At 36.9% G+C, this 13395-nt stretch overlaps 1 protein-coding gene across 1 annotated transcript in view; it reads left to right on the top strand.

Annotated features, from left to right (window-relative positions):
• Positions 1–13395, top strand: part of HMG20A (high mobility group 20A) — a 69979-nt gene that overhangs the window by 45295 nt on the left and 11289 nt on the right. Inside the window, exons 3-6 of the mRNA XM_004688001.2 lie at positions 3752–3899; positions 5534–5746; positions 9417–9549; positions 10543–10574. Coding sequence (XP_004688058.1) covers positions 3752–3899; positions 5534–5746; positions 9417–9549; positions 10543–10574 — 526 coding nt within the window. The remainder of the gene's footprint in view (positions 1–3751; positions 3900–5533; positions 5747–9416; positions 9550–10542; positions 10575–13395) is intronic.

The following is a 13395-nucleotide window of genomic DNA, read 5'->3' as shown; positions in this document are numbered from 1 at the left end:
AATAAATAATTAAAAAAAAAATGAAGTGGAGGAGAAAGATAAGGGAGGGTTTGGGAGTACGACTTTAGAAAAGGTGACCCAGAAAGACTTGATGGAGAAAGTGGCTTAAATACAGATCTGAAAGAAATAAGTAGCCAGCATACAGTTACCTAGGAAGATTATTCTAGGCAGAGGGAAAAGTAATGCAGAAGTCCCTAAGGCAGGGGGGTGTCTCACCAGGTGGCTGAAATGACTAGTGCAGAGTATGGGGCGGGGACCCTACAGGTGTTTTTTTTAGGTTGTAATCTACATAGGAATTGCCCAGATAGCTTACCAAAATGCAGATTCTGAGTCAGAAAGTCTGAGTTAAGGTCAGAGGCTCTCTACATGTAATAGCATTCCAGATGATGGCAGTGCAGCTGGTATGAGATCCATATTTTAGCAAGGACTAGATTGTGTAGGATATCACAAGTCAGATAGGCATGTTAACTTCTACTGTAAGTGAGATTGGAAAGCACTGGAAGATTTGGAACAGACTACGATGTGACTTACATTTTAATAGGCTCTGAACCTATGACTGTTATGGGAATAGAGTGAAGGGAGCAGGGGCTGAAGCAAGGAGACAGACCAGTTAGATTCCTCAAATAGTTCAGGTGAGAGATGATGACCTGGAGAACATCACTAAATGACTTTAATAAGAGTATGTTGACAGAGCAATAGGAGCAAAAACCTAATTGGAGAGGGTATGGTACAAAGTATAGAATTGTAGATATATTTTGAAGGCAAACCAAGCGGCATTTGCCTAAAGACCAGATAAGATGAGAGAGGGAGAGAGAAAGCAAGACAACTTTGAAGTTGTCTTTGGCCTGGGAGATCTAAGGGATGGAATTGCCATTAACTTAGATGGGGAAAATAAGCAGGTAGGGGAAGAATTTTAGGAACTCAGCTTTGGAGATTTTTTTTTTTTTTTTTGAGATGATTATTAGCTCTCCAAGCAGAGGTGTCAAATAGGCAACTTGGTGCTAGGTTTTGAAGTTCAGGGAGGTCCAGACTAGAAAAAGAAACTTAAGAGTCATTAGTATACAGCTTATATTTAAAGTCAGGGAATATGGTGAGATAGTGTTTAAATATGTATTTAAATACGTGTTTAAGCTCTGTTTAGAAACAAAAGTAGACATGTTCTACTGCATGAGCCCTGGGATAGTCCAGAGTCAGCAGACAGCAAAAGGGTAACAGGGAGAGTAGAGAAGAGCAGGGTCCTGGAAACCAGGGTAAGAAAGGATTCCAAGGGAGTAGAAGAAACCAATTATCTCAGATATATCTGGAAGTTCGGGTAAGATGAGTTCTGGGAAATGATGCTTCATATAGCATGGAAGTCAGTGGCAACTTGACCAGATTTGTCAACATGTATTTAGAAAGAAATTGTGAAGAACTTGAAATTAAAATCAATAAGTTTAAGAAATTATATAAAGCAAAAGAGAAAAATGAAGTGAAGCCAAAAGAGTAGAGTTTTTGTTTTTGTTTTCTTTTTAAGAGTAGTTTGTGAACTGATTAAACTAATAAATACAGTAGAGAAGAAGAATTGATGATACCAGAGAGTGCAAAATTGTAGAAGACCTGTCTATTTTGAGTAAGCTAGAGGATGTGGGACCCAGAGCACAAATGGAAGAGTTGTTGGACAATTCATTCACAGAAACAAAAAAAAAAATCTGTATTTTTCAGTCGTTATCCAACTTGTCATCTGCAAGACATTTGACTCCTTCCAGCACTTTCTGCTGCTTCCTGTCTGTTTCACTCAAGAGTCATAAGACTGCTGTTTTTCCCCAGATTTAGTTCTTATATTTTATTAAAATAAGAATATGTTAGAGTTAGTAACTTAAAATGATAGCAAAATTGAAATGAGAATTGTTCCAAAGAAAAGACAGTTAGTTGCCTGAGACACCCAAAATGATTGAAACATTTGGAAAAACAAAGCTGCTGAGATCAACCTGGCTCAGAGAACATGACTGGCATTGAATATATACATTCTCTTACTTATTCTTTTTCAAAGGCTTTCAAAAAGATGGAACCTCCTCTTGAATCATCCATTATGTTTTCTAGAAAGTGTCAGAGAAGTATAAACTCTTTCATTTCCAGCACAATCCTACATCTGCTTTAATTCATTTCTCAGTTCATTGTAATCTGGTTATTATGCCCATCATTCTACCAAAACTGTATAATCTAAAATTGCCAGCATCTTTCTGCTAAAATGTATCTTTGTTTAAGTAGACATCTCCAACTTTTTACTTGGTTAGTACTCCCTTCTTCAAAGTCTTTCCACCTTGGCCCTAAATTAATGCCCTCCTAACTCGATCCTAAAATGTTACTGCTCCAATTGTGTTCTATCCTGACTTTTCTTCTCACTAGCTTCCTAGAGACTGTTTAGCTCTTCCCACTGTCCCTGTGGCCTGGTGCCTCTCAAATCTGTCTCTTGTCTTTCCCTCACATCTGTTCTGTCAGCACATGTTTCCAGTTGACTATGGAACAGCTATACTTAATTAGATCATGAGTATTTCAAACTTTGTTACACACACACAGCCAGACTCCAGTTGTTACCTTGGTTAAGGGTACATAGTCCCCAAATCTAGAACCTCAGGATTATCTTTGACTCAACTTTTTCCATCACTGTTTATATTCAAATCTGTCATTGAATTTTCTCCATTTTACCTCTTAAGTATCTCTTGGCCTGTTCTCCCCTGTCCTCCATCTTCTCTACCCTACTCTCTCACTTAGTTTATTGCAGTAGCCTCCTTTTATATTTCCCTATTACGCCTTGTTCTTTCTGCCTAGAATGATGTTGTTTACCTGACACGTTCCTATTTATCTTTAAGGACCTTCTCTGTAAAATCTTTCTTAGCATCCTCACCATTTATATAAAATTCATCATCTAAAATGGTACATTTTATAAATCTGATTTAGTACTCTATTGAATAAATCTCTATTTTAGTGCTTATATTGCATTATAATTGTTTGTCTGTAGCACCATGGAGTATACATTCTTCCAGGACAACCAATGTTAGTTACGCTCTTACCCAGTTTCCTCCCTCCAAACTGCCCAGCACATGGTGTTGCCTTTTGCTTCGTTCCTTTATCCACATGTAATAGGATGAGTCAAAGACCCAACCACCATCCATACGCTCTTGTGTTTACTTTTCAGAAGAACTGGTTTGCTGGCTAATCTACAGCAGAATGATGGGACAGAAAAGAAATATATCTGTCTGATTTATTAACAAAATTTGTACCTGAACTTGATAATATTGACAGCAAGATGGTCTGGATGTTAATAAACACTATCATCCAAAAAAAGAATAGGCTTTGAGAATTATCTTTTTTAATGGGGCAGCTACCTCCACAACTTCAATTTTCTCCTCCTTTTCCATTGATAGCATTTTCCCTTTACTTGGAGATACAGGACCGGAAGCTTATGAAATTCTGTTGCATACTCAAATCTAAGATGTGAAGTCTATGATAAGGGATGAGGTAATTTGAGGAGAAAAGATTATAGTTGTTTTCTATAGGAGACCTGGTTCAGTCAAGTACTAAAACCATTTTTATAAAATATTCTGTAACTACTATGGAGACATTGTATACATTTACAGAGAATGAAAAGGGCATTAATTCAAGGACTGGTATGTGTTTCTGCTGGCAGTGAAATTTGTCTTGAACCTAGATTGAATAGACATTTTTGATCAGTTGATACTGAGCTTTTGCATTTCTGCCTTTTATTCTTCAGGTTAACCCACCCAGAGGTTCCATATAGTGGTGGAGTCACATCATCCACCAACAATTCAGAATTTGTGGAGGATCTCTCTCAAGGGCAGTTGCTTCAAAATGAGCCTCCTAATACAGCAGAAGGCAATGAGCAAAGGCATGAAGATGAGGTAAGCGCCCAAGCATCTCCCCTTTACTGGTCTGTGAAGCTTCTGAAAAAGCAGTTAACAAGGGCTTTAATCAAGGGTTCTGGCCTTGATGAGATCTGGCCTTCTTACATTCTGCAAAATGTTCTCTTTTCTACTTATTTCGCATGGAGCCATGTATGAATGGCTTTAATTGCATAAAAACAAACTCTTTATCCCCTTTCTAGAAATGTATAGCTGTATCATATTAGTCTCAACAAATGCATATTGGCAGAGTGAGTGACTTAATTAAATAATTGAGAAGTCCACATTCCCTTGTTCTAGGCCCCATGCTGCTCACCAGGCCCTGCAGCGTGGACTCACGGGTGCCTAAATGATTGGCAGCATTTGCCAAATCTTCTCTCTCCCACGGGGGAGCATTTCTGTAATTCACACAGAGATTCCATATGCTGTGGCAGTCTTGCCCTTGGTGTGTCCTCAGTGTTCTCCCCAAATGACTGATTCCACTGTCTATTTAAAGCACATTTTCTTGCCATAAAACAGTAAAACCACTATTGATTTTTTTTGTCTTTTTTCTTATTAAAAAGCTGATGTGTTTTCATGGTGGCAATCTTAAATGCTTAAAGCTTCTCAGCTGTCTTAAAACTTTTTTGTAGATTTAATGCTACGAGATTTACAAAACAAAAACAAGGGAAGAAATGAATACCAAATATACCGTTATCCCAATCGTGAATTATGAATTATACATAACTATGTTATGTATATCTGGAGGATTGCTTGCTTTAATTACTGTTTAGATATTTTTGTCCGTTTTGCTCATCTTTTTTTTTTCTGTAATAAGAATTCTTATATTCATAAAATATTACCTGCTAGACTCTTTGTAGTTGTAAAATTATAAAGCAAAAGTTTCGTGCACTTACATCTCATAGAAAAGGGCTGTGGTCAAACACCAACAGTACCTCAGTTTTTTTCTAAAACTTTTTAGAGAAAATTTCATCTTTTGATATAATTAATAACACAAAGACCTCTAATAAAACAAACTTCTTAAGGAACAAATCATCAAGCTGAAGAACTAATCTTTAATTTGGGTGTACTATATGCAACTGAAATTTTTTCTAAGACAGTTATTAACTTTAAAGTTGATATGCTACCTGCTATGGGAAATAAGCCCATTCTGAATTGTATCAGTGAGAAATTCCCTTTCCTGAATGATTTGGAATCCGTATGCTACAACTTACCACTTCATTGGCCCGGTTCATGGGTTCATGTGACCACTTCTTCTGAATTACTGTAACAATGTCTGCATCTCTCACTTCGCATATTACTCTCTCAGAAGTCAAAACTTGTTAAGGGCAGGTGAAGACCACAGCTTTGCATTACCATGGTGCCACTGCTTCTCATGTTAGGGTTAGCACTAAATTAATCCTCTGGTGCAACAGTTTATGTAATGTGAATGTTCTGCAGGTGAACTATCTAGAGCCCCTCTTGAATTAGGTGCATGACAGATTTGGAGAGCTCTGACTATCAAGGCTGTATGATAGGAAAACTCAGCTCATATCCTGTTTTGTTGGTTGGTGTTGATTGTTGTGTTTGGGAGAGAAGGGGATTTTGTTGTTGTAATCTTATTTTTGGCTTTTTTATTTTGTCTTGTTTTCTAGCAAAGAAGTAAACGAGGAGGTTGGTCAAAAGGCAGAAAGAGGAAGAAACCTCTCCGAGACAGCAATGCACCCAAATCCCCACTTACAGGATATGTTCGGTTCATGAATGAGCGTCGAGAACAGCTTCGAGCAAAAAGACCTGAAGTCCCGTTTCCAGAAATCACCAGAATGTTGGGCAATGAATGGAGTAAACTGCCTCCTGAAGAAAAGCAGGTAACTGTTCCTATTACTGACTCTTTGCTTGATTTTGGTATCTCAAAACAACTTTTATCAGAAAAACAGTGGATAGGGCCTCCCTGGTGGTCTCGGGGTTAAGTCTTAGTGCTATCACCTCGATAGCCCGAGTTCAATCACCGGCCAAAGCTCTAACCCATAAGATGCAACAGACCTCTCCTGTCTCATCACTACTCCCCTCAGCAGTGTATTTCAGTCAATCTGCCTGTTCTGCTCCCCACTGTCTCTGATGAATCCTCTCACCCCTGCCTCCACTCCTCTGTCTTACACCCCAATTCTTCTATGCAAAAATAAGAACTTTTTTATAAAAAAAAAAAAAAGGAGAGAAAGGGCCCTCCCTGGTGGTGCATCGGGTTAAAGCACAGCACTAGGAAGCTAAAGTCACTTCAATATGAGTTTGATCCCCGTCCAGGAGGTGACCCACATGGCACAACAGACCTCTCATGACCTGCCCTCTGCTCCCCTCATCAGTGAACTTCATCAGTCAGCCTGTTCTGCTCCCCACTCTGTCTCTGGCTAATCCTCTCACAACACCTGCACCTCTGGCCTGTACTCAGTTCTGTCTGTCTGTCTGTCTGTATGTATGTATGTATAAATAAATAAATAAATAAATCTTTTTTAAAAAGAAAAAAGAGGGTAGACAGTTGATTATTCAATTTTGGCACACACCTGGGAAGTCAGGATGGCAGAGACCTGTGGCTCCTTTCTCTGGCTCAGTGGTTTTACAGTCCTTCATGGTCCATGGCAGATGTGAGCAGGAGCGATTCCAGCATCTTCATCAGCCAAAGCAGCTTTCTGTGCTGAGAGTCCAGGGTTTTTTTAAAGTAGCCGAATATTAAGTAATTTAGCTACATCGTTTATTCTATCAAGCTAAATGGAAAAATCTTGAATGAAGTGACAAAATTCTGTTACATTACATTTCATTTAAGAAAAAGATTTTGCTGCTTTAATTTTTTTTTTTTTTTTTGGTAACTAGAATTCTGGCAGACTTAACCTATTAAAGAAAATAAAGTAAGAGCAAAATAAATACATTGTTTTCTAAGGCAAAAACTAACTGCAAAACTGAAAACTTACCCATTTGTTAGAGAAATTTGAGAGGAAATCAGAGCAAGAAAGCCATGAACTGGCTAAAATGCTGCAAAAGCAGAGTGGTGGTAATGATTGTGGAAGTGGCTTTCAATTAAAAATTCCTAGCATTTTCAACATCGGGAAGATAGCTATATGTCTTTTACTCAGTTATAACTTAGTCTTTTTTTTTAATTTTGTGATTATTTATTTTAGAGGTGAGAAAGTTAAGAGATGGAAAGAAGTCATTTGTCTTCTCTTTCTACAGGAGTGTATAGTAGTAAGCGCTGGATGAAATAATAACTATCACATTAATCATGTGGTTAAGGAAAAAATTAATGTGTCCTCTTTAAAAAGGATTCCACACCAAATAAAACCAAGTTGAAAAATACTCTCAGGAATTAGCTGAATTCAAAAACAAATCAGATTAAATTGCAACTTGAAGCTCTGTGTTTATGCAAGCAAGTTGATAGAAAGCAGTGTGTATAGCCTATTGTTTTCGCTTGACTGTATAAAGGGATTGTGAGGCTGCGTGACTCTTATTTTTCAAATGTAATATTAGCTCATTGCTTAAATTTTTTTCAGACAATACAGAATAAGTGGGGGGGAAGCAATTATCACTAGAGATAGCACTGTTAGGTACTATAAAGGTTTTTGGTTTTGAACCTTTGATTTGAAAATAATTTTGGCTGTACAAAAGTTGCAAACTTAGAATACTATAAAGAATACCCACATGTAAATACCCTGTACAGTGTTTCACTCATCGTTAACCCCTTTTATTCCTTCTTCCACTTACACAAGCACACATACTGTCCTGTGCTTGCTCATTTGTTCCTGTGTGTAGGCATTTGTTCTCTCTCCTCAATTTGCCCTCTCTCCTTCTCCTACACATACACACACACACACACACACACACACACACTTTTCTGAATTATCTGAGGGCAAATTACATACATCATGGCCCTCTACCCATAAATATGTCAGTATGTATTTTCTAAGGATAAACATATTAGTTTACTTATATAACCACAATATAATTGTCAACTTATAATCTTTAATTAACACAATACTTTTTCTAACCTATCATCCATATACCAGTTTTGTCCATTGACCATACATCATTCCTCTATAATATTTTTCCCCAGTATAGGATCAGGTTTTGAAATATTCTCTAAATTCCTTTCATTGGGCTATTTCCACAACCTTTGTCTTTATTACACTGTTTTTAACTCTGTAACCCCCCTCCTGCCTCTCCCTTCCAGTTTGTTTACTCTTATCAGAACATTCCTTACTTTGTAATTGTCTGATGTTTCCTCTGATTAGATTAAGGTTATGTGTTCTTGGGCAGAATGCTGCCTAGATCATATGTCCTTCCCTGGGTGTGATATGCAGGCCATGCTATCTTTTTATTCCCTCATTGGTAATGTTAATTTTGTTCAGTCTATGGAGAGACATTTTAAGGATATGCAAATAGCATGTCTTAATTTCCCCCTGGACTTAGCTTTGATCAGTGACCTTTGCCTGATCTAATCCCTACTATGATCACTGCAAAACAATGATTTTTCAACTCCACCATTCCTTCCACGTTCACCAGTCAGCCCAGTGCATCCTTCCCCTACCCACCCATTTATATATTCATTGTTACCAATAGTAATTGGTGTGGGGTGGGGTTTCCTCCCCCCCCCAATAGTTTGTAGTTAAAACTATACGTGTTTTGATATTTAAATTTATTAAATATTAATATATTTAAGTATCAAACCACCTAAGTGGTTTGATATTTAAATTTTCCCATTCACCAGTTGGATTGGATGTTCCCTATATTTGACTGTTGTATGAAACAACGTTTTTTGTTTTTTTTTTTTTTGAAACAACATTTTTAAACATTATGTCTGTCTCCAGTTTGTGTTCACTTAGTAGTAGTATTTTTATATTTTGTCTATCTAATTGATGAATATAAAGGACAAGGCATTAAACAAAATTATCCTGGTAGATCAATGAACTTTGTTTAAATAATTAATAGCTCAAAGCATGCAGAGAGAGCTTTCTCAGAGTGGTCCATTTTAGGTCCATAGGATGAGGTCATTCTTTTTTATGTTCTTTGTGTTTCCCGGTTTTAGTTTCCTACTCTTCTGGCTCTTAAAAAGCCAGTTGATGTATGATATCCTGCCCTCAGAATGGTTTAGGGATAGAGAAACAAAGCAATATTCCATCCCTTCCCCTGGGAAGATTAAGTGTGCCTGTATGCTGTGTAACCCTCTTGAGGATGCTAGTGGCCATGTGGAGTTCTGTCTGTAGGTTTAGAGAAATAACTATAATTGTCTTTATGAATTTTTAAGAGAATACTCATTACAACTTGTTTTCATTAAATTCAAAAAGGCAGTAAGTAGCCTAAAAAGTCAAAATCATCTATTTTATGAGAGATTATATTATTCTATTCATATAACTTGTTATTTTTATTCTCCTCTAAGGCTTATTCCCTGTATACGTTTCTTTTCATATCTTATTGTCCTGTTTTCTTCAAATAGATAATTGATATTTTACCTAAACACCCCTTTCTTGAAAAAAATCCACATTTCTTTCCTAGCGCTACCTTGATGAAGCAGACAGAGATAAGGAACGTTACATGAAGGAACTGGAGCAGTATCAGAAGACAGAGGCTTACAAGGTCTTCAGTAGGAAAACCCAGGACCGTCAGAAAGGCAAATCTCATAGGCAAGGTACCAAAACCAGACCCAGTTGGATTAGTAGCTTGCTGTGCTACTAAGGAGCATCACAAAGTCTCCTCTTGGAGTGCTAAATATCAGAGATAAGCTTCTCTTATTTCTCTATCACCTTACATTTACTTATAAGTATTACCTTGGAATTTCACTACAAATACATTGCTCTCAGACATTTCTGTTTGGTTTCTATATCCAGCATTGAATTGGGCCTATGTTCTAAGATCCTTGACCCTTGTAGATAACTTTTTTTTTTTCTTTTTCCTAATTCCCAGTGTAGGTATTCCTCTGCCCCCAAACAAATCTAAACTATGTAACTATCTTGTTTTAACACCTCTAAGCCTTTCATGTGCCATTTCTCTTAGTGGTCAACCTTTTTATTTATTTATTCATGTATGCACGCATTCAAAAAAATATGAAGTGAGCACCTCTTGTTACTTGTTAGGCTCTTATCTAGGCAGTATGGATGCCACAGTGAATGAACAAGATAGACAAGATCCTGGTCTTCCTGGGTCTTTTGTTCTCCTTTAAAATTGTTTGTCAGTGCTGCAAGTTCCCCTTCTTCAGTAAGCACTGCCAAAGGCTCCCCACCCATAACCAGGCTGTCATTCCCTAACTGCATCCTCTCCACACTTGGGCATTTGCCTGTTAAACTCTCTTGTTATACAAAGAGCCTTGGTGTGTGTTGCCCATCCATTCCTCACCCTGTTCTCCTCAAGGTAAGAACTGTCCTGCTATTTCTCTTTTGTCTAATTTTATAGCCTGTGAATATGGGATTCCCTCTTATTTTTGTTGACTGACTGATTAATAAAGCAGAAATGGCTTCTTGGCTTTTTTGGCTAAGATCAAGTGATTAATAAAGCATGAGAGAAAATAGATGTGTGGGGATCTACCTGTACCAGCAGTTTTCATAGTTGGGCACAGTTATATACTTGGGTTTTATTGTTGTTTTGTTTTTCAACTTAATGTTCTCTTATTCTTTTCATATTTTAGATGCAGCCCGACAGGCCACTCATGACCATGAGGTAAATTAGTTTTCAATCTAGATATTATACAGATTTATAATAATATTGTTGTTTGATTTTTGTATTATTTGAAATGCTGGGTTTTTTTTTTTTTAATGGATAGCAGAGTATTTCAAATCCCAAATTTAGATTGACTTACTTACTTTAGCTCAAGGATTCTTTGCATGTAGTCATTAATCTGTCCTTTAATTACAACCGCTAGCTCTAGTCATTTCTTCTAGTCCAACACAGACAGAATTTGAAGTGTAGAAAAGAAGACCAAATGAAAGCTGTACTTCATAATTTATCATGGTCAACTATAGTACTTTGACTGTCAAAAACTTATTTAGGGTTCCAAAATGTGGTTAAAATGAACTGTTCAACTACAACGTGGACAAAGCACAAATGAGCCCTTGCTCCCTGTGCCTCCTTTCATTGTTGACACGTTTATTTGCTGGTCTTTCTCCTCCATTTGGTTTATACTCATTGCTAGCATTTAGGCGAGAGAGAGAAAAAAAAAAAATAGGAAAGAAAGAGTACCAGACTATGATAATGTATGGTTGTGAGAAAATAAAATTTGTGTTAATCCTCTAAAATGCTCAGTGACTCCTCAGTGCTTACTGGATCACATTCAAATTTGACAGTCAAGTGTCTTCTGTAATGCAATCTCATCTTCCTTTTCCCGACATATCTTCTGGAGTCCCCATCTTTCATGTCTGTGTTCATATTCTTTCTTTCACAAGAATACCTTTTCTCCCTCACTCATTTTTCCACCTCCCCATCATCCCATACCATCAAAATCCTACTCATCCTTTAAATTCTATGTCAAGTTTTATTTTCTCCTTCAGTCTTTTCCTGTTTCTTCCAGCCCTTTAGCCCTCATAGCTCACTGTTGTTGATCTAACCTGGTATCTGGGTTTTCTGTGCTTCTGTTAATCATCCTCTTGAATTACTATCTCTTTTAAGACCCGCAGTCTAGTTTTCATCTTGTACTAGTGCCAACATGAGTATCACCTAGCATGATGCCTTTGCCCAGAGGGGGGCTTCTGTAAATACTTAACTTTTACAAGTAAGAGTAAGTACAAAATCCATTTGCTGAAAACAACAGTAGGAATTTTCACCAAAAACACAAAGCTTCTTTGGTGTATTGTTTTGTATTTAGTTGTTTATTAAACCAACGGAGTCATTTCTTTAATGTAATCATTTACTTTGGCATTACAGTTCTCATACCTAATTTGGTGTTGGTGACCAGCAAAACATTAAGAAAAGATTTTGCCTCTCAGGGCCTCTCTAGGGGTATAGGGATTAAAGTCTCAGTGCTAGAAAGCTGACCTACATGGTATGGCAGACCTCTCCTGTCTCACCTACTGCTCGCATCAGCAGTGTATTTCAGTAGATCTGCTTGTGTTCCCCACTCACTCTCTGGTAAATCCTTTCACCCTCTGCATCTTTAAATGTATAAATTAAGAATAAATCTTTTAAAAAAAAAATCAGACTCAGGGCAAAAATAGATTTATTATCCTCCATGAATCATTAAGTGAGAAACATAGTGAATATTCAAATTTTATTTTTCATGTAAATTCTATGTAAGTATATACATTTCGGTACTCTAATTTAAATGAAGTGTTCCGAGTATCTTTTGCTTGAGAAGCTATATTTTTTTATAATGTATTGCAAAGTTTCCATTTTGCTACATACTTGTAAAGTTACATATTTTTTCTTTTTGTCTGTGTGCCCACCCACCACTACCATTACATTTCCATATGTCTTTTTCCCTATTAAATATCCTTTATCACTTATCTGTCCGTAACGGTTGCAAAAGAAAATTTGAACAGTAATCTAAAATATTAGATTGCACATTTTCACCTCAATTTAACTTCATCACTATAGATTTTGCTGGCCAAAACATAGGTGACATTTTTATCTTCGGCGAAGTTGATAGCTGTAGTCAGAAAAGATTTAGCAGATTTAGTCAGTCATAAAAACTGCTGCTGATGATTTGAGAAATGAAGTTTTTTCTTAAAATGCATTATTTAGTATAATGTGAATTTGCTATTTATGAAAAGAAATATATCTCTTTGATTTCCATCTCAGCATTAAAGTATGTTAAGCTAACCCCCAATCCTTTCTCAAAGGTACATACCGTTGGCTCTAAAAATCTGCCTGTGGGCATGGCCACATCAGAATAAAGCTCTCTAATATAAGATTACTGACCCAATCAATGTCCCTTATCAGTTTTTATTTTTTATTAAATTCTTCCCCCCCCAAAAAAAAATCTTCCCTAAACCAGATAATTCCAAAACAGTTACAGTCAAAAAGAATTGGTGTAACAATTTTTTAAACATAGTTACACAGTGATTTCCTTCCATATAACTTCTTAGTATAATAGGGGTTAATAAAAATAAGAAAGTGCTATGGGGTATAAGCAGCCACAGAAATCCCAGGGAAAGGAGGCAATGAATTTAGCCTAAAGGATGACCCAGGTTTTGTTGGGGTACCTCAGAGCAGGTAAAGTGACTCAAGCAGAGCTATCAACAAGTAATAAAAGAGCAAGTATCTTACAAAGACCTAAAACATAGATTGTGAATACATGCTTTATTTCCCTTTATTCATCCTTTAGGAGTAAAATGGCAACTGTATTAGAATAGTTTTTGCGCTTACGTGGTACATATACACAAGGAATATTATTCAGCAATCAAAAAAGATAAACTCATGCCTTTTGCAGCAACATGGATGGAGCTGGAAGGGATCATGCTTAGTGAAATAAACCAGAAAGAAAAAGAAATATACCAGATGGTTTCACTCATAGCAGGAGCTTAAGGGATGGGGGGTGGGGGGGAGA

Source organism: Condylura cristata, unplaced genomic scaffold (assembly GCF_000260355.1).
Source record: "Condylura cristata isolate star-nosed mole 26May11 unplaced genomic scaffold, ConCri1.0 scaffold00023, whole genome shotgun sequence".
Lineage (NCBI taxonomy): Eukaryota > Metazoa > Chordata > Mammalia > Eulipotyphla > Talpidae > Condylura > Condylura cristata.
Note: the sequence above shows the minus strand (reverse complement) of the source record. Positions and strands in the feature narration are given on the sequence as shown.